This window comes from Propithecus coquereli, unplaced genomic scaffold (assembly GCF_000956105.1).
Source record: "Propithecus coquereli isolate 6110/MARCELLA unplaced genomic scaffold, Pcoq_1.0 Scaffold871, whole genome shotgun sequence".
NCBI classification, from domain to species: domain Eukaryota; kingdom Metazoa; phylum Chordata; class Mammalia; order Primates; family Indriidae; genus Propithecus; species Propithecus coquereli.
Genome location: NW_012154963.1, coordinates 567,811 through 587,537, shown reverse-complemented (window position 1 = coordinate 587,537; position 19,727 = coordinate 567,811). Strand labels below are relative to the sequence as shown.

Below are 19,727 nucleotides of genomic sequence, written 5' to 3'. Positions count from 1 at the left end.
TGCCCTCCTGGGGCCTCTCCCCGGCTTGGGCTGAGCCTCCTGAGATGGGAGCGCTGTCCTGACCCTGACCACTGCAGAAAGAACTCATTAGCAGCCACCCCCGCGAAGCTCTAGAGGAGAGCTCGTTTTGTTCCGCAAGCTGTAAAGGCCGGTGCATACGGTGGTCAGATTTTCAGACCCAAGAATCCGTGAGCTTTCAGGGCCACTTGGACAGGAAACCGTCATCTCTTCTAAGATGCACCAGATACGGATTATAACTTTTTGTGGGCTGTGAGGGGTGGGTAGAAATACCACATTATGTCTATACATTTGGCCGGGTGCACTGGCTCACACCTGTAATCCTAGCACTCTGGGAGGTCACTTGAGCTCAGGAGTTCGAGATCAGCCTGAGCAAAAGTGAGACCCTGTCTCTACTAAAAATAGAAAAATGAGCTGGGCATGGTGGTGTGTGCCTGTAGTCCCAGCTACTTGGGAGGCTGAGGCAGGAGGATCGCTTGAGCCCAGGGGTTGGAGGTTGCTGTGAGCTTTGATGACACCACTGCACTCTACCTGGGGCAACAGAGAGAGACTCTGTCTCAAACAAAAACAGAAACCCCGAAACAACTATACATTTGATTAAAACACACATCCCAGTTTGGGAACTGTTAAAAATGTGGAAAACGTGCATCTGAAATGAAGAAACAGGGTATCTGGAATCAGACTGTTCCGGGAAATCAAGGATAATGCGGCTGCCACCAATCTCCTCTCTCACCATAGCCCCTTCCACCAGGAAGGCAGATTAAATATAATTGGATTCAGTAAACGCTTTATTCAAGATCCTAGCACACAGAAGGGAGGCATCGCGCGCCCTGCAGATGGATGGCTCTTACGCTACCCTCCGCCCTCCCTGGCAGACAGAGCTAACCGGTCACAGTGCTCCAAGCTCGGCCACCGAGTTGGAGCACGGTATAAAACGCGTTCCCTGCTTTGGCATGTGGGGCTCTGGGGGCGAGGAAGTCCCAGTGTGGTCTGTGCTCTGACAGATACCCGACCACTGCAAATGGGGCCACAGAGGGAGGCATGTGGGCCCAGGGAGGGCTTCTGGGAGGAGGTGATGTGTGAGTGGAGCCCCGACGGCTGAACAGGATTTTCTCATCCAAGAGAAGGCAGGAGGGCAGTCCAGGTGGAGGGAGCAGCAGGGGCGAAAGCCGAGAGGCGTGGAAGGGAAGACGTCTCGTCCACGCATTCATTTGCGCATTCATTCGACCGGCCCAGGCTCTGTGTCAGGTGCAGGGGACACAGAAGTGAACAGAACAGAGCTGCTGCCCTCAGGGACTTGTGTTCTGACAATTATAAATGAACAAATAAGTATGTATGTTGACGTCTGGTCAGTGAGTGCTGTGACGAAAAATAAAGCAGGCAAGGGGACAGCGAGTGACCAGGTCAGGAGAGACCTGCATGGAAGCAGGGGTCTGGGTGGGCGGTGGGCAGAAAGTGGGGACAGGGCCTGGAGGTTGTTGTAGGGATGCAGCTTGTGGGTTTTGTGCAGGGGAGGGACCTAGATTTGGAAGGACCGCTCGAGGGAAAAGACTATCCCAAGAGAGCCACAGGGATGGGAGGCAGCCGTCTCCAGGCGAGAGGTGACGGTGGCCCAGGCCAGGGTACCGGGTGGAGAAGATGGAAAAGATCCCTTCCCCCGGGATGATGGGCTCTGCGACAGGTGCATGGGGGGCAAGAAGAGCGGAGTCGCAGGTGCAGTGGAAGCTTGGGGCCCAGGGGCCGTGAGCGGGGCAGAGTCCTGAAAACTAGCCGCGGACGAGATGACCTCTTGGGTTTCCTTCTGCTCCGAGCTCTGTGACTGTCTCTGGGAAAGGACACTCTCTCCCCACCAGACCCCTATGTCCCACCCCCTTCCCGACCCCCACACGGGACCCCTCGGATGGGCCGGTTCCCTGGCTGTTCAGTAAGCCCCTTCCCTTCCGTGTGTCGGCTGCAGCTCACACCCCGGACAACTCCTTCATGGGCTTCGTGTCTGAGGAGCTCAACGAGACGGAGAAGCAGCTCATCAAAGGCAGCAAGGCCAGCAACATGGCCGTGGTGTATGGCAAGGAGGCGAGTATCTGGAAGGTGAGCGCGGCCACCCACGCCCACGCTGGTGCCCGCCACACCCTGGCCCTTGTCCTTCCAGGGTGCGGCTCCGTCAACAGCCCCCAGCGATGGGCGGTGGGAAATGTCTCCCACTAATGTTTCTGGAAAAAGGTCCCTAACTGCCGTTTAGAGACACCCAGCCTGGGGGCTGAATGCTTGTCCCCTCCCCGCCCAGACTCTTTGCAGTAAACTCAAGTGATGATGTAATGAAAGCCTCTGACTAAGCCCTCCACGCTCCCAGGAGCCGATCAGTAAACAATGCCAGCCCGGGAAGGGCGGCTTAGGCCGGATTGGGGGTTCTGTGGGTGAGGGGCAGAGGGAGGCCGGCAGGGCTCAGCGATTAGAAGCCCATCTTCAGGGCTGGGGGCCCTGAGAGCTGCCAGTGTGGAGTGTTGCCTGCTCACCGGTCACTAACCTGCTCTCTCTCCTCTGTTCCCTGTGCTCTCCTTGGCCACGCCTCTGTTCCCTGTGCTCTCCTTGGCCACGCCTCTGTTCCCTGCGCTCTCCTTGGCCACGCCTCTGTTCCCTGCGCTCTCCTTGGCCATGCCTCTGTTCCCTGCGCTCTCCTTGGCCACGAGGCAGCTCCAGGTATGGAAGGTGTTTGCCATGTGCTCCCTGGACCTCCCCCTCCCCTGCTCGCCCCTCCCCCTCCCATCCCCAGCAGCCGCCCGGGGTGGGAGCCTGGCCATGTTTCCCCAACTTTGGGCTCTCTGGGGTTTGTGGCTCCTGTGGATGGACCAAGGCGGGGAGGAGGGTGGAGGGGACAGAAGGGTCCAAGGCACAGTCTTCCCTGGGTCCCTCTGTGAGGGGCAGGCAGAACCCTGGAGGTCGAGGTCCCATTGGCATGGCCACAGGGCAGCTCCCGGGGGTGAGCGGGAGCGGGTCGTTGGCATGAGGCAGGTGGCATGAGGTCAAGGTCCTAATGAACATGCTGGTGGTGGGGAGCGTGTACTGGGCGGCGTCTGTGTCCTGCATCAAGCCTGGTCCATGGTCGCCATATCTCCTAACTCTTACAGCTGTACTGGCTAGCACTAGGTCCAGCTGTCGTGGGCAAACTGAAAATAACAGTGACTCCAACAAGGTGGAAGTATATTTTTTTCCTGTTTGCAAATCCGGAGGTGGCCTGTCCGGGGCTGGCGTGGTGCTCACGGGATCGTGCTACCCTGCTGACCCGCCGTGGTTAGTTCCTACCCCCGTCTGGCCACAGTGTTCCAGATGGCCACTGTCATTTAAGTCATTGCATCTGCATGCCAGCCAGCAAGGAGAAGGAGGGGCACAGCCGGGCGCGGCATTCAGGGCCGTTTTCTCTCCCATGCCGCCGCCGCCGGCTGCATCTCAGTCACGTGAGGGGCGCTGGGAAGTGGCTATTCCAGGCAGCTCAGCTCAGCTCAGCTGTGCCCAGCTCGGTTCTGGGTTCTGTGACTGAGGAGAGAGGAGAGACGCTGGGGGACAGACCCCTCACAGTCTGCGCCGCAGCCACCCAAGAGGCTGCTACGTGCCCGGCACCGTGCTAAGTGCTCACATGCATTTTCCCATGTAGCCTTCACACCGCTAGGTGGGAACCACTCGCGATCACGCCCACGCTACAGAGGAGGACGCCAAGGCCCGGGTGCCAGGGCAAGCCCACAGTGAGTGAGTACAGAGCTGGCATTCCAGCTGCCGTCCGTGCAAGTCCAGAGCCGGATGCCCACGCCCCACTCTGTGTAGCTCCCCGGTGTCACGAAGCCTTGGAGAGTGGCAGAGAGCAGCCTTGGCGGCAGGAACAAAGGTCCCAGACCTCTGCTGAGATATCGGAGCTCACCGCGGGTCGAGAGGCGCTGGGGGGTGCTCACTGATGCCGATGGCGACGACTGCTGGCGAGGCCCAGGAAGCCCTGTGCAGCGGGCGTGGGGAAGAGGGCCGGGTTGGAAGGTGATGGAACACGCGGTGTCTGCTTCTACCAGAATACCCTGTTAAGAAACTGCCCAGAGAATGAGAGGGTATGAAATCTGGAAAGAGAAAGGTCTTATCTCTGGCCCAGGAACTTCTGTGGTAGCCTGGAGCACCTCTGTTCAGCAAGAGACCTCAAAGAAGCTGCTTCCAGAAAAAGACAACTTCGCTCTGGTGTTTGTAATAACGAAAGCAGTCAGAGGTGGCCGGATGAAGAGAAAAACAAGAGCAGCATCCTGGGACAAGTGCCACCCGGAGTCCAGGGGACCAGGTGGCAGAGAGGCAGAGGAGGGAGGAGGGGAGGTCATTCATCGTCTTTATGGGGAGCAGGAGCAGAGCCGGGCGAGGTGTTTGGTGATTTCTGTGCTCAGCTGGCCTGTCTCATTCCAGCTTCTCCAGGAAGTGCCGCCTGAGGCTGGGACTTAGATGCTGTTTTATTAGAGTGTGTCCCAGGGCATGGAGTGGGGACAGAGGGAACACAGTAGGGAGGGAGAGGCAGCTGCTTCAGGTCCAGGGCACCTTACCACCGGAGGGAACGTTCCAGACCCTCAGAGCATCTTGCGGGTGAGCCAAGATGTAGCTTCCCCACTGCAGGTAGCAACCCACGGATAAACTGCGACTCAGGGAGGCTTGACGAGCTTTTCTAGGTTCACGTACAAAGCTTTGTATGGATGTATGCTTTCGTTTCTCTCGGTGAGCGCGCAGGAGTAGAATGGCCGGGTCACGTTGTGGAAGTGCGTTTAGCTGTTTAAGGAAAGCGGTCGCAGCGTGTTACAGTCGGACCAGCAACGAGTGGGAGTCCACGGTCCTTTACCAACTCATCCGTGCTGGTGTGGTCGGTCTTTTACATTCCGGCCTCCATGGCAGGCGTGGAGTGGCACCTCATTGGCGTTCCAATCGCATGCCCTAGTCACTGAGGACGTTGAAGGTGTTTTTGTGTGCTTACTTGTCTTCCAGATATCTTTTTTGGTGAAATGTCTTTTCAAAAAATTTTTCCCATTTTAAAAACTGGGTTATTTTCTTACTGGGAGTTATAAGAGTTCTTTATATAATCTGGGTACAAGTCTTTGATCGGATATGTGCTCGGCAAATATTTTCTCACTGTCTGTGGCTTGTCTTCTCTTAACAGTGTCTTTCAAAGAGTAAAAGTTCTTAATTTTAATGAAGTCCAGTGTTCTCTTTTATGGACTGTGCTTTTGGTGTTGTGTCTAAGCAATCTTTGTCTAACCCAAGGTCACAAAGATTTTCTCTTATGTTTTCTTGTGTAAGTTTTATAGTTTTAGGTTTTACATTTCAGTCTATGATCCATTTTGAGTTAACTTTTACATAGAATGGGAAGTATAGATTGAAGTTCTTTCTTTTTTTTGCGTATGGATAGCCAATCGTTCACGGCCATTTGTTGAAAAGACTGTTCGTCCCCCACTGAAGCGTTTTTGCACCTCTGTCAGGAATCCATTGACCACACGTGTGGGTCTATTTCTGGACTCTCTATTGTGTCCCATCGATCTATTTGTCTGTCTCGATGCCAATATCACGCTGTCTTGATTACTGCGGCTTTATAGAAAGTCTTGAAACTAGGTAATATAAATCTGCTAACTTTGTTCTTCTTTTTCAAAGTTGTTTTGTCTATTCCAGGTCCTTTGCATTTCCAAATGCGTTTTAGAATTAGCTTTTCAATTTCTATAAAAAAAAAAAAAAAAACCTGCTGGGATTTTGAGTGGGATTTCATTGGTTTCTTTTTTTTTTTTTTTTTGAGTTCTGGAAAATGAATATGAAAAATTATAGAAATAATTTGAGGTCAATAATTTTCTTCCAGAAAGCATTTACATTTACTCTTGGCTTGTAGCTGGGGGCTCTGGCAATCCCGGATTACTGTAATCAATGCAGCGGTTGAGACGATTTAAAGTGAATTCAGGTCCTGCAATAGCTGGTCTAGTTCTGTTCCACCCTCTTTTCCAGGGTTTAATTCCTCCGAGTTCCAACCAAAATATGAGTTTCCACAGGGTTCCCCCTCTTGGGATGGAAGGAGGGGTGGATGGATGGACGGATGGAGGGAGGGATGGGCGGACGTGTGGAGGGATAGAGGGATATGTGGATGATCTGGGCTCCACAACTCTTCAGAGGTACTCGGAGGTCATTAGGGATTCAGGGGAGGCCAGGTGGCTCTACCTGGGTCCATTTAAATATTGGTCCCCATAGGGTTTCTTGAAATAAAACAGTTCCATGGCTGAAAGTAATCCTGAAGCCTCTGCTCTAGTCCATCCTCCGCAACTTACAGATGAAGAGATGGAGGGCCGGAGAGGAGCGGGGCCTGCCCCCAGGTCCCACGGCTAGCTAATGGCCAACCTGAGACCCGCCCCACATCTTCTGACCTCCCGGCCAAGGGCCCGTCCTTTGCTGATCTGCCTTCCATGACGGGGTGCGGCTCCCCTCTGCCTCCCTTTCTTGCAGGGGAAGGAGAAGTTCCTGGGCATCCTGAGCAAGTACATGGAGGTCCACGGCACCGTGTACTACGAGAGCCAGCGGCCGCCCGAGGTCCCAGCCTTCGTGAAGAACCACGGCCTCCTGCCGCAGCCCGAGTTCCAGCAGCTGCTGCGCAAGGCCAAAGTGAGGCCCCTTCCCCACTCCATGCTCTCCCTCTCCTGCCCACAGATGCTGGGGAGGTCCCCCCACGTGCCTGCCAGGCTCTTGCCACCACTCGTGGCTCTTTCCATACGTGGACGTACCCCAGCATGCTCTGCTGCCCTGAGTCCCATGTTGGTCCTCCTGGGGGCAGCCAGCACCCAGGGGCACAGACAGGGGTGCCCACCGGGCAGAGGAGGCCCTACAGTGAGAGGGACCTGGCAGGGCTGGCAGAGCCATGGCTCAGTGATGGGGCAGGGGTGTCCCCTTTCAGTACCAGTCCAGTCCGATGGGGTCAGGCCTAGCTTTCAGAGCCACTGAGGCTGAGGGAAGGGTCCTGGCTGGAGTTCCACTGGGCCACTGGGCCACTGGTCCTGACCAACTGCTTCTGGGTGTCCCTGAGCTGTATCTCTGAGCAGCTACTGGCACAGTGGGCATAACCCACTGCTGGGCCCTGAAATATCAGCTAAGGCTGGAGGGTCTCCAGCCAGCTTCCAAGCCTGCTCCTGGTCTCCTCATAGCTTCTTTCCTCAGGCCTCTTGAATGTGTGTTTGTGTTTGGGGTGGAGTATGCCTTTGCACAGTGAACAACCTGAACAACCTCATGTAACAGCCCTAGCTTCAGAATGATTTATTAACCATCTTCCAGGGGCCAGCCCTGTGAGTGCTCCCAGCACAAGTTATGTGCTGCATCATGTTTTTAGGATGAGTGAGGGAGGTTCTTTGGGGTCTGTCGCAGGTGTGGATCTGCAGCCTTCTAGGCTTGAAACCATCGCTCTTCCCTTTCCCACCCCAGAACCGTAGCCTACCAGAGCAGGAACGGGCCATGGATAACATCCAGTCAGTCCCCATATTTCACATAAGGGGAAACTGAAGCCCAGAGAGGGGAGGCGCTTGTCCAGGGCACAAGAGGGTCCGGGCTGTCTTTACTGGCCCAGCTGCCTCCTGTGACTCTCCCACCCCCTAACCTTGTCCCTGGCGTCCTGGGGCTCCTGGGCAGTGGCGGCCCTGCCTCCCCTGACCACTGTACCCCCTTGACTTCTTCAGCTCTTCATAGGGTTTGGCTTCCCCTACGAGGGCCCCGCGCCCCTGGAGGCCATCGCCAACGGCTGCGTCTTCCTGCAGTCCCGCTTCAGCCCGCCCCACAGCTCCCTCAACCACGAGTTCTTCCGGGGCAAGCCCACCTCCAGAGAGGTGAGTGGGAGAACGCTGGCCCCGATCAGGAGGGTCCAGGACAGAGCCCCTGCGGTTCCCGGAGGAGGGAGGCTGAGGACGGGGCAGAGGAAGAGATGGGACGTGGGCGGGGCAGCTGCCTTCGGCCCAGCCCAGATGCAGGCACAGGGAGCAGCCATCTCTGTGCCCCGGCCAGGTGTTCTCCCAGCATCCCTATGCGGAGAACTTCATTGGCAAGCCCCACGTGTGGACTGTTGACTACAACAACTCAGAGGAGTTTGAAGCAGCCATCAAGGCCATCATGAGAACTCAGGTGAGACCATTTGGGTCCAGTCCATTCAGTGGGTCTTCATTATAATTAGAAAACGGTGCCCCTCTGGGTGAATTCAGACTTGCAGGCCTGAGTTGGCAAAGGCATCCACCCCTTCCCTGGTAAGACACAGCTCTGAGCCAGAGCACGTGGACTGAAGAGTGGAACAGGAGCCCCCATTCATCAGCTCAGGTGTGTACATGCGGGGAATGCCTTTGTGCAGTGAGCAACCTGTACAACCTGACATGGTAGCCCTAGATCTGTAATCATTTATTGAACACCTTCGAGGGCCATGTGCTAAGTAGATGTTTTCAGGATGAGTATGTGGAGGTTCTTTGAACTGCGCTTCAGGTGTGAGTCTGCAGCCTTTCAGCAGCACATGTCACACTGGACTGTGCATCCAGATCGTGTGGGGGTCTCGTTAAAACGCCGGCTTTGATTTAGCACGTCTGGGTGGGGCTGAGCTCTTACATTTCTAGAGGTCCGGGGTGGTGCCAGTGGTGCTGGCCCTGGGGCGACGCTTTGAGTCTTCAGCGAGGGCGAGCGTTGGTGTGTGTAGGTGGTGCACACGTGGGGGCTGGGTGAGAGGGAGGAGGCGCTCGTGCCTGAAAAGCTCATGTCTCTGGTGGGCACCTCTGTGGCTTTGATAGCACCTGTGTAAAGCTGGTTCCTGCATTCTGGGCAGGGGTGACACCCGGCGAATCGCTCTCCCCTCACCATGGTCCTCCCGGACCCACTTCTTGCTGTAGACCAGACACCGCTGAGCAAAAACACGACTCCCCTTCCCTGCCCAGCGCCACGGTCCCGAGTGTGCCTGAGAGGGCATGCTGCTGGGGGTGAGCTGGTGGTCTGTGGCAGACCCTTGGTTGCAGCAGTGGCCACCGCAAGTGAGTGACATGAAAGCCAGGCCCAGGGAGGACACGGCGCTGCGTCCTGTGAGGCTGGCAGGGTAGATCCCTCCACGGGGTCTTAAGGGCTTGGCGCTGGGCCCAGAGTCCCGCCTGGCCGTCCTGAGGCTGAGGCAGGGCTGCGTTTTGAAAGCTGCCCGCTGCGTCCCATGTGGCAGGACCCAGCGCCTTAGCTACCCCTCTGGCAAATGGCCCCAGAAAGTCCCTCCCTCCGTTCCTTTACTGACAGAAACAGCCTCGTCCTGCCCTCCCCTGTCTGGGTGAGTATTTCTCCCCATGAAAGTGCCGGGAAGACTATCACTGGGTCGCAGCACTCATCTTTAGCTGTGACAGACACAGCCCGGTGTCTGCACAGGGGCCGCACCCAGATGCAGCTTCGGCAACGAGGGCGCCTCCACCGTCCCCTCAAGCATGAACTTGAGCAAACCTCCTCCGCTGTAAGTTCCTCAAGGTCATGGACTGTCTGAGAGTGGATTGCTCCAGGAGGTGACCAGCGTTTCAGCACAAGTAGTTTATTTGGGAAGTGACCTCAGGAAGGAGCCGGGCATGTCATCAAGCAGGCGGAGCTCGCTGCCGCCGGGGTCCCTGTGAGTGGGGTAGGTCCCATCCCGGAGTTGCCCTGCCCACCCGGCCGTGGCTGAGGCCTGTGCCAGGGGTCGCCAGCTCCTAGCACTGCTGGCCTGCCCTCGCACAGACTGAGCAGGCCAGAGACAGCCCTGAGGTGGAGAGAGGGTCACAGGTGATGTCACCTGCCACAGCGAGGGGCTGTTTGACTTTGACCTTGTAACGCTGGGCCCTAGCAAAGCACTGGCCGAGATGTGGGCCAGGACGGAGGGGGGAGGGGGCCTCAGCCCAGTGTGGTCCTGTCCTGGGCTGGGGGCTTAAGTTCTGGCAAGGCCTTGGGAAGCAAAGGTAACTAGGAACTCGGCCCCTTGGCCTAGGTCATGGGCCAGGCATTTGATTATTACCGGTTTATAGGCTAAAATGGGGCTAGAAGTATAACAGCAGTGCTGGGAAAGAGGCCTCCGGAGGGGCCTGGGCACAAAGGGACAACAAGCCAGTGGGGTCAACTCTGGTCAGTTTCACTGCTGGAAGCTGACTAGCCCCAGCCGCGCTGCCCCCCAGGTGGATGCTGCGTGGGGAAGCCCCTGGCAAGGCACAGGCGTGGGGACAGAGGGACAGGAGCCCTGGGAAGCTCCTCACCACCCCCCTCTCCTCTGGGTCCTTCTCCCCATTTCTCAACCCCCCTACCTCTGCTTTCACCCCTGCCCTTCCCCTTCCCCTTCCCCTTCCCCGTGCAAAGCGACCTGACCCTCCAGGGCTACTCGTGCTCAGGGGCCGGCGCAGGGCTGCAGACCCAAAGGCTTGTCCCCGTCCCCAGGGGCCCTGGCCCAACCGCCAAGTACCACAGTGTGAAGCCGAATGAGCGAGACCCCACCCTGTGGATAACGTGTCCCTTGACACGGGGGTGGGGTGTAGGGGAGGCCATGCGGGCGAAGGTGCTCAGTCACCGCTATTTCTGGTTGGAAACACAAGAAATTAATAACCGCGTCTGCCCTGGGGAAGCGGCTGAGTGTCTGGGGTGGGAGGAAACTTCCTTTTCATTGTTTTCCCCTTTTTTTTTTTTACATGAACATCTGTTTAATTTTGTTAATTAGTTAATTAAAAAATAACAGTAACAAAAGGATCATGGAACCAAGGTGTTGCACATCACACAAGCCGGGCCGGAGCCCCTCTGCCTTCAGGCCCCTCCCTTCTGTGGGCCCCAACCCTCTCCATTCACCTCCTTTTAGCTCAGAGAGGCTCAGACATCTGTGTGCCAAAACATCCACCGGGGAGGTGCTTAAATGCAGATTCCTGGGCCCATCCTCCATCTTCTGATTTAATAGGGCTGGGTTTTGCCTGGAAATCTGCCTTTTAAATAAACACTGGATAATTCTAAGAATCCTACTTTAAAAGACAGATTTAGGGACAGCTAGCGGAGACTGAGAGTGAATGAGGGCCACCATCAGAGACAGCGGCTTGTTCTGCAAGTCCCGTGGCCTTTTACAGGAGAGGGGGAAAGGTGGGAAGAGAGAGGCTCAAGACCCCCAGCCGGCCCCCAACCCGACTGCTGGGGAGGATCAGGGGCAGGTGCCCTTTCTGTCGTCTCTGGGCCCCCTCGGGTTTGCCTGTGACACCTCTCTGTCCACAGCAAGGCCGTTCAAGGTGATGCCAACGCCTGCCCCACCATGCCTTCCCCACTGTCATCCCCGCAGGCTGGCAGCACCTGCACCTGTCATTCTGTCGAGACTGATTACGGTGTACACCTGTAATTAGACCTCATGGGTTGATGGCCAGGCCACACAGGCTGGCTCCCCGCAGGAGACGCTTGGCAGGCTGAGCTGCTGGCTGGGACTCGTCCCCTACGTGGGGCCTTGAATTACCTTGTGACAAGGCTTCAAATGCACAGGGGACTCGCTCGGAGACTTGCTGTCACGGAGTAGGGCAGCGATAGTTAGAGGGGAAAATCTCTTCTCTCGGGGCTTTATTTATAGCCTGGGTTTCATGCCTTGTCCCCATGAGACCCCTAGAGGTGTATGGGAGCTCAGAGGCTCCCCGGACTCTGTCCTGTGTGTCTGGGGACGCGGCTGGGGCAGCAGTTGGCTGCCAGGGCCCTCTTGGCCATGGGCTTGGGAAGGAGAGCAGGTTGGGGCCAGCCTGTGCAGAGCAAAGGGCTCTGAAGGCTGCGCCAGAGGTGGGACGCGGGTGGTGGCTGCACGCAGGACCCTGGGATTCTCTGGGACTCGGGGACTGCTCCAGAATGGAGAACACCCACTCACAGTGCCGGGTGAAGTCAGCCCTGGGACAAGGTCAGATCCCCAAAATCAGTTCAGCTGGCCTGGGACAGGACTCCTGAGGGGTGGGGTCCTAGGCAGCAGGACCCAGTGTGGCCCGGTTGGACTTCCTGACGCTCCCCATCCTGACGAGGAAGAGAGTGGTGGCTGCAGGCTTGAGCAAGACCGTCAGAGTTCACCACTGGGCCGGACATGGGTTTCCGCAGTGGCTGGCAGGAAAACGGCATCACTAGGTAGGCTGGGCCAGGGGCGGTGCCACCAGGTGTGTTGGGGCAGGGAGGTCGAAAGCTAAAACAGACCTTTCTCTGCAGCTGGGGTGGGTCATTCCCGTCTCCCGACCTTGGCCCCTGCCATCCAGGTCAGTGGTTTCCTCCACAGTGGCTCTGTGCTGGGCCTGAGGGTTCGCGGAGCAGGAAGGGGAGGAGGTGGGGTGTCACCTGTCTCTGTATTCCCCTTGCTTCTCAGACCCCAGGGCAGGTTGCTGCCTCACTGCTAGCTGGTCAGAGAGCACATGGCCTCCGTTTGGGGACGTGTTTGGGGGCGTGTGCATCTCAGCAGCTCCTGGGTGCCCGGCCCCGGCAGGGCACTTTACAGATGTTGTCTCATTTCATCCGACTGGGAGATGCCTCTGTGTTCCTTTGCATGAATGTTCCATGTGTTGGGCAGGACACAGGCAGAGCTGGGGAAATTCCATGACTATTTTCTGAGCGCCTACTGTATGCCAGGCACCATGCCAGGCACCAGGGATCCAATAGTGAAAAAGCCATAGTCCCGGCTGGGCTCAGTGGCTCACGCCTGTAATCCTAGCACACTGGGAGGCCGAGGCAAGAGGATCCCTTGAGGTCAGGAGTTTAAGACCAACCTGAGCATGAGCGAGACCCCGTTTCTACTAAAAATAGAAAAAAAATTACCTGGGCATGATGGCTCATGCCTATAGTCCCAGCTACTTGGGAGGCTGAGGCAGTTGGATCGCTTGAGCTCAGGAGTTTGAGATTGCTGTGAGCTAGGCTGACGCCACGGCACTCCAGCTCAGGTGACAGAGTGAGTCTCAAAAAAAAAAAAAACAAGCCCAAGCCATAGTCCCCACCTTCCGGGGGTCCATAAGCTCATGAGAGAGACCAGGAATAAATGGGAAACGATAACACAGGTGCTAATCCTATATGGGGCTTTGGGGGAAATCCGGGGTGCCGGAAACCACCAAGGAAAGTGGTCCTGGACAGGAGTGGGGTGGGGCTCCCCGCTCCCTGGGGTAGGAGGTGCCTCAGGGTGGGGGGCACAGGAAGAGCAGGTGTCAGAGCCAGGGAGGGGATGGGGTGCTGAGCTCTGTGCTCTGTGCCGTAGGTGGGGCCGGGGGGCGGGGCAGGGAGAGGTGAGGCTGGGCCTCGGGGGTCCCGAGCCTGAGTCCCTGGGGGCCGCTGGAGGGTGTGCCAGGGAACAGGGCCTCTGGGCTGAGTGGAAGGCCAGGTGGACGGGTGGCCGGCTTCCCCAGTGTCTGCCCGTCTCTCCCACAGGTAGACCCCTACCTACCCTATGAGTACACCTGTGAGGGGATGCTGGAGCGAATCCACGCCTACATCCAGCACCAGGTAGGTGAGCCTTCGGGGACCGCACCCCGAATCCCGACCATCCAGTTCCCGCCACCCCCGCCCCTCCATAGGCCTTCCGGGATCCTTTCTCACGGCTGCCTCTAGGCTGCAGCGGGCGGGTCTGGGTGTCAGTGGGAAGCAGTGCTGCCCCGGGCCCCAGCTTTGGAGCCCCAAGCCCGTAGCACAAACACGGAAACACAAAGACTTTTGTTCTTATAAAAAAGCTGTTTAAAAGTTTGGTGACTTGATTGAGCGAATGGGAAGTACAGAAGCCCTTACCCCTCCCCGAGATGGGTTGGTGAGACTGGGGTGGGGGGTTAAGATCTCTGTCCTGAGAAACCAGGGGACAGCCCGCTGCTGCGAAAGCTCGGCCACCCCGACCCCCGAGTGAGTGTCCGGGCAGGCAGGTGTCCCAGAAGTTGCACTCCTTTCTCCGCCTGGGGGAGGTGGGGGCCTCAGAGTGCCCGGAAGTTGTGGGTGGTGGGCACGGGGAGTCCTGCCAGGCGCCCTGACCCAGGAGGGCCGCAGGTGGCGTGGGCAGAGCGCGCCTGCCAGGCTCTGGGTCTCCAGCGGGATGCCTGCAAGTGCGCCCCTGGGCTGTGGGGCCCTGGGCAGGCTGTCTTGTAGCTACTAGAAATTTCGACAGACGGTACATGGCCCCTTTCCTACCTTGTACCCGGCCCCACGAATGTTAGGGACCGAGAGAGCCTGGTTCTGCCCTGTTGCTTTACGGACAGGAATGCTGAGGTCCCCAGACGGGAGGGTACATTGGGCCGTAGGCTGAGGGGCCAGGGCCAGGGCTAGCACCCAGGGCTCTGTGGCCTGTGGGGACGTCCTTCGTGAGGCTCAAAGAAAAGCGTTTGCTGGGCCCCGTGGCGCCTGGAGCTGACCCTGTAGGGAAAGCCTCACGGTGGGCCTGGGTCCCTGTCCCCACCGTGGGCGGGGCTGTGGGCCCCACTAGACACCCGGAGCCTGACCTGAGCAGCGAGGCAGCGCAGGGGGCACGGCCTGCAGACGGCCCGAATACAAATCCTGCCTCCGCCATCTGGCCTCAAGGCCATGGGCAGGTCCCTTGACTGCAGCCCCCCTTCTCCCCTGCAGAGGACCCAGAGACACACGAGTGCACATTGGAATAGATGAATAAGGCACGTAAGGCTACCTGGTATTCAGTAGGTGCCCAGCAGTGGAGGCTCTCACTGCAACTGTAGGGCCCTGCCCGCGGTGTCACCCAGGGGCTTCTGCACCCATGTCCCCTCCCTACCACCGCTCTCCTCCCGGCAGGACTTCTGCGCAGCTCCAGGCCCCAGCCTGCCAGGCGCCCACGCCCCGCAGAGCCCCTTCATCTTGGCCCCCAACGCCACTCACCTCGAGTGGGCCCGGAATGCCAGTGTGGCCCCTGGGGCCTGGCCCCCGGCGCACTCCCTGCGGGCCTGGCTGGCTGCCCCTGGGAGGGCCTGCACGGACGCCTGCCTGGACCACGGGCTCGTCTGCGAGCCCGCCTTCTTCCCCTTCCTCAACGGCCGGGACGCCTTCCTCAAGTGAGTGCCAGCCCCTGCCCACTGCCGGCCCAGCCCGGCTGACCGCGAGCCCTCACTCCGGAGCCCTGGCCACAGCCCTGCCAGCGCCGGGGGTATTTACTGCTTTCCAGTGAGTCAGAAGGATCCAGAGGGACCCTCCAGGTCGGTGTCCAGCTCACAGCTGCCGCACTCTTGGCAAAGCCCAAACCACCAGGGATACTCCTTCTGCCTCTGCTCTCCCCCACTCTCGCTCAGCCCCTGCCTGGCCCCTCGGGCAAGCTCTGGCCCCAGACCACGAAGGCCACCCAGGTGTTCCTCCTGCTGCATCAGCCTGGGACCCCAGCCCCTTCAGGCCAGGCCCCTCTCCTCCTCACCTAGGGTCCCTGGATAGCAGGTGGGATTCAGAGCTGTAACCCATCTCCTCCCCTGGTCCAGGGGAGCAGGCTGGGGGCACTCCATCCTGCCTGGGCCCTCTGGCCCAAGCGACGACACCGTGTGTTGCCCACCAGGCTGCAGGTGCCCTGCGACAGCACCGAGTCGGAGATGAACCACCTGTACCCGGCCTTCGCGCAGCCCGGCCAGGAGTGCTACCTGCAGAAGGAGCCTCTGCTCTTCAGCTGCGCCGGCTCCAGCACCAAGTACCACCGGCTCTGCCCCTGCCGCGACTTCCGCAAGGGCCAGGTGGCCTTGTGCCAGGGCTGTCTGTGAGGCCACCCTGCCATCTTGCCGGGTGCCCACGCTGAGCCTCCCCGGCCGCAGGAGAAAGCACCAGCAGATGCCACGCTCCGGCCACTTGCCCTCCCGCGACTCCCCAGGCGGGAGCTTCCTCCCTTGGCAGAGGAGAGCTATGCACAGGAGCAGGAGGAGGGCAGCATCTCTGAGCCCCTGGGACCCCCAGGCAGGCTCCTTGCTCCCATCCTGGGGACTCATGGCAGCATCATGGCCAAGCAGACGGTGGGCTGGTCAGAGAGTCCCCTTGGTCCAGGAGTGGGTGGTCAGAAGCCGCTCATTTTGTGTAAGGCCAGATCTGGACCAGATGGAGAAAGGGCCCAGGACAGGGCCTCCTGGCTTGCAGAGACAGGGACGGAGAGGGACTGCTGCCCCGTTTCCATGAAGGGTCCAAGGAAGGACACCCCACGGCCCTGGAGAGCAGGCCTGGGCCTCCTTGCTCTGGGTGGGGACCTGTGAGGGAAGCCGTGCATGGGGCTGGCCTTGTCCCTCTGGCTTGCTGGGGTGTGGACAGGGGGGCAGGGGGAGGGCGAAGCTGAGGGCCCCTGCCCGTGTCTCCTCTCAGCCCCACCCTCCCTGTTCCCTCTCCCTCCTGATTTCCCGATTCCCCCACCCTTGCTCTGCACTTGGGGATGACAGTTGGGGGCGGGGGGGCCACCCACCCCAACCCTGGTTGAATTGCTCCCTCTCCTGCTTGTTCCAACTCTTCACTTGGGCTTCTCCCAAAACCCATCCTGGCATGACCTGCGATTCCAGACCCTGGATTTGTTTCCAAGGAGCAGGTTTCCACCCCAGCCTCTGAGAACAGGCTCATGCAGCCCCATCCCTGCAGCTGCCGACTCCCCCAGCTCCCAGCATCATTTGCAGATAAGGGTTTGGGACTGAGCTTCAGCCCATGGCATGCCCAACCCAGTTCCCGGCTATCGAGGCCACTATTCCCCAGGTACCCACCACCCCATCAGTGCTGAACCCATGACCCAGCCTCCTCCAGCCTTAAACCGCCTCCAGATCCAACTGTCCCTCTCTGTGTGGCATGCCTGCCCCGGCCCCAGGATGCCCCTTCGCCTCCACCCTGTACCCAGAGCCCGGCCTGACTCTCGGGTCAGGCTTCCGAACACTGCCACCCCCAGTTTTATAATCCTACTCCCTCTCCGGGGAACCCCACCCACCAACCCCCACCCTTCCAGGGAGGCAGCCCCAGGACGCTGAGAGTTAGTGGAGGGGGCCAGGTCCCAGGGTGGGGCTCGAGCTGGACACTTACCATGACGAACCCCCCCCCATGCCAGGCTGGCCCCCGCGGCTGCTGGAAACCATGACTGCAAGAAGCTCGGTGGTTCCCGAGGACTGACCTATGGGGAAAGCAATAGAGACACTCTTTTCTCTCTCTTTTTTTAAAGATTTATTTCTTGAAATAATAAATATTTTATTGGGATGTGAGATGCAGAAGAAGAACTGTGCTGCTTCTCGTCTTTTCCTGGGACACAGAGTGGGGGGCAGGATCTGGAGCCCCCACAGCCTGTTCCGAGCTGCTCGGGGCACACAGGGCATGGGGGCTGCAGAGCCGGGCGCCGTCTGCTGCAGGCTGCCCTAAGGACGCCCCTGCTGGTGCCAAGACCGCGGTCCTCTCCTGGCTGCCCCGTGCTGTGAATGCAGGGACCCCGACAAGCGAGTCGTGCCCGGTTATGCTCACCTTGGGCCTCTGCTGGCCTCCGGCAGCTGCAGCCGTGAGGTCAGAGAACACAAATGCCTTGTGATAAGGGCCTGAGCAGACGGTGACAAGCTAACCGAGCTGATGTTCACAGCCCTTGCTGTGCCTCTGGCCCTGGGCCGGGAGTTTGTCGTTCATGCTCCCATCAAGGAAGTGCTATTATTAATAATATATTCCCATTTCACAGCGGGGAAGGCACAGAGAGTTTAAGTAGCTTGCAGCTCTTAAGCAGGGAGGTGGGATTTGCTCCAAAATGGGGGGGCATTCAAAGTTTCCGTGAGGAGCAGTTTCCGGGATGGAGGGACAGCCCAGCATGGTGCCCGAGCGCGGTCTGCGCTCTGGCTCTGTGTGATCCTGTGTTTGCCGCACTCCCCGGTCAGGGCCTTCCTGCTAGCCAGGGGTTCTCCACTGGGGGCAGTCTTGCTCCCCAGAGAAGAACTGGCATCGTCCAGGGACATTTTGGTTGTCAGGACTTGGGGCAGGGGTGGCAGGCCACAGGCATCTGGCGGGCAGAGTCCAGTCAACATCCTGCAACGCACAGGACAGCCCCAGCCACGCGGAATGATCGGCCCAAAGTGCCAACAGTGCTGAGATTAACAAGCCCTGTGCTAGGCGGGTGTTTCTCAAATTCCAGCACGCGTCGGAACCCCTGCTTCAGTGCTTGCTGGGCCCAGCCCGGGTTTCAGGAGGTCTGGCCTGGGGCTGCGGACTTTGAGTCCTTAATAAGCTCCAGGAGCTGCCACTGTGGCCAGAGCCCACACCGTGTGAACCGAGGGTCTAGACCAAGTGGGTTCCAGGAGGTGTTTCAAACTCAAGCGTGTAAATAACCAGATGCCACGTATTTTTCATATGGGCAGTCAGAAGTGCTCCTGCCCCTCAGTTTGTGGATGGAGGCCCAAAGAGACCAGGGGTCCTGCCTGTAGGACACAGGTAGGTGCAGGAAGAGCCCAGGTCTCAGTCCCTCTCTGTCTCTGTCCCCCTCTGTTGTGCCGCCTACCTGAAGAAGCTGAGAGAAGAACACGCAGCGAAGTATTTTCCGTGGTCACGTCCAGCAGGAGGGGTGAGGCTCAGAAACCTGGCCAAGTCCTTCTTTTAGGAACTGAGCCTGCTTTAAAAAAATAAATAAATAAACTTTATTCTTTTGAGCAGTGTTAGGTTCACAGCAAAATTGAGTGGAAGGTACAGAGATTTCCCATGTGTCCCTCCCCCCCATCAGCCTCCCGGACCAGAGCAGCACACTCATCAAAATCTGGGACCCCACGCAGACACGTCACTGTCACCCACTTACATTAGGGCTCGTTCTTGGCGTTGACAGTCTGTGTGCTCTGACGGGTGTTTAACGACGCAGCCACCGTCACAGGACCATACAGAGTATTCTCGGGGCCTGGAAATCCTCCGTGCTCTCCTGTTCCTCCCCCCACCAATCCCTGACAACCTCGGATCTCATTAGTCTCCCTGTGGTTGTACCTTTTCTAGAATGTCATATCGTTGGGATCGCACGGCATGTAGCCTTTTCAGATTGGCGTCTTTCACTTAGCAAGATGCATCCGCGTTTCCTCCACATCTTTTCATGGCTGGATAGCTCATTTCTTTTTTTTTTTCCTTTGAGACAGCGTCTCTCTCTCCCAGGCTGGGGGTGCAGTGGCATCGTCATAACTCACTGCAGCCTCCAATTCCTGGGCTCAAGTGATCCTCCTGCCTCAGCCTCCCGAGTAGCTGGGACTACAGGTGTGTGCTACCACGCTCGGCTGATTTCTCTATTTTTTGTAGGGATGGGGTCTCGCTCTTGCTCAGGCTGGTCTCGAACTCCTGAGCTCAGGAGATCCTCCCGCCTCAGCCTCCCAGAGTGTTAGGATCACAGGCGTGAGCCACCACACCCAGCCTGGATAGCTCATTTCTTTTTAGCACTGAATAATACTCCATTGTCTGGATGTACCACAGTTTGTTTTTAATCCATTCGCTACTGAAGGAATTCCTGGTTGCTTCCAAGTTTGGGCAATTATGAATAAAGCTGCTATAAACACTCATATACAAGTTTTTGTGTGGACACACATTTCCAACTCATTTGGGCAAATACCAAGGAGCACGATTGCTGAATCATATGGTGAGTGTGATTGTTTAGTTTTGTGACTGCCAAGCTGTCTTCCGAAGTGGCTGTCCCATCTCGCCTTCCCACCCTCGCTCAGTGAGGGCTCCGGTTCTTCCACATCCTCGCCGGCATTGGGTGTTGTCACCGTTTGGGATTTTGGCCATTCTAATCGGTGTGTAGTGGTCTCTCTCAT

At 58.0% G+C, this 19,727-nt stretch overlaps 1 protein-coding gene across 3 annotated transcripts in view; it reads left to right on the top strand.

Annotated features, from left to right (window-relative positions):
* Positions 1-15,783, top strand: part of MGAT5B (mannosyl (alpha-1,6-)-glycoprotein beta-1,6-N-acetyl-glucosaminyltransferase, isozyme B) — a 65,043-nt gene extending 49,260 nt beyond the window's left edge. Inside the window, exons 11-18 of one of the 3 annotated variants that reach the window (XM_012664211.1) lie at positions 1,976-2,106; positions 2,710-2,715; positions 6,508-6,663; positions 7,725-7,871; positions 8,047-8,163; positions 13,417-13,491; positions 14,773-15,029; positions 15,518-15,783. In XM_012664211.1, the coding sequence (XP_012519665.1) occupies positions 1,976-2,106; positions 2,710-2,715; positions 6,508-6,663; positions 7,725-7,871; positions 8,047-8,163; positions 13,417-13,491; positions 14,773-15,029; positions 15,518-15,716 (1,088 nt within the window). In that variant the 3' untranslated portion in view covers positions 15,717-15,783. Of the gene's footprint in view, positions 1-1,975; positions 2,113-2,709; positions 2,716-6,507; positions 6,664-7,724; positions 7,872-8,046; positions 8,164-13,416; positions 13,492-14,772; positions 15,030-15,517 lie in introns of all 3 variants that reach the window. The other 2 variants (XM_012664213.1, XM_012664212.1) reach the window with 2 other exon arrangements.
* The last annotated feature ends 3,944 nt before the right edge of the window (positions 15,784-19,727 follow it).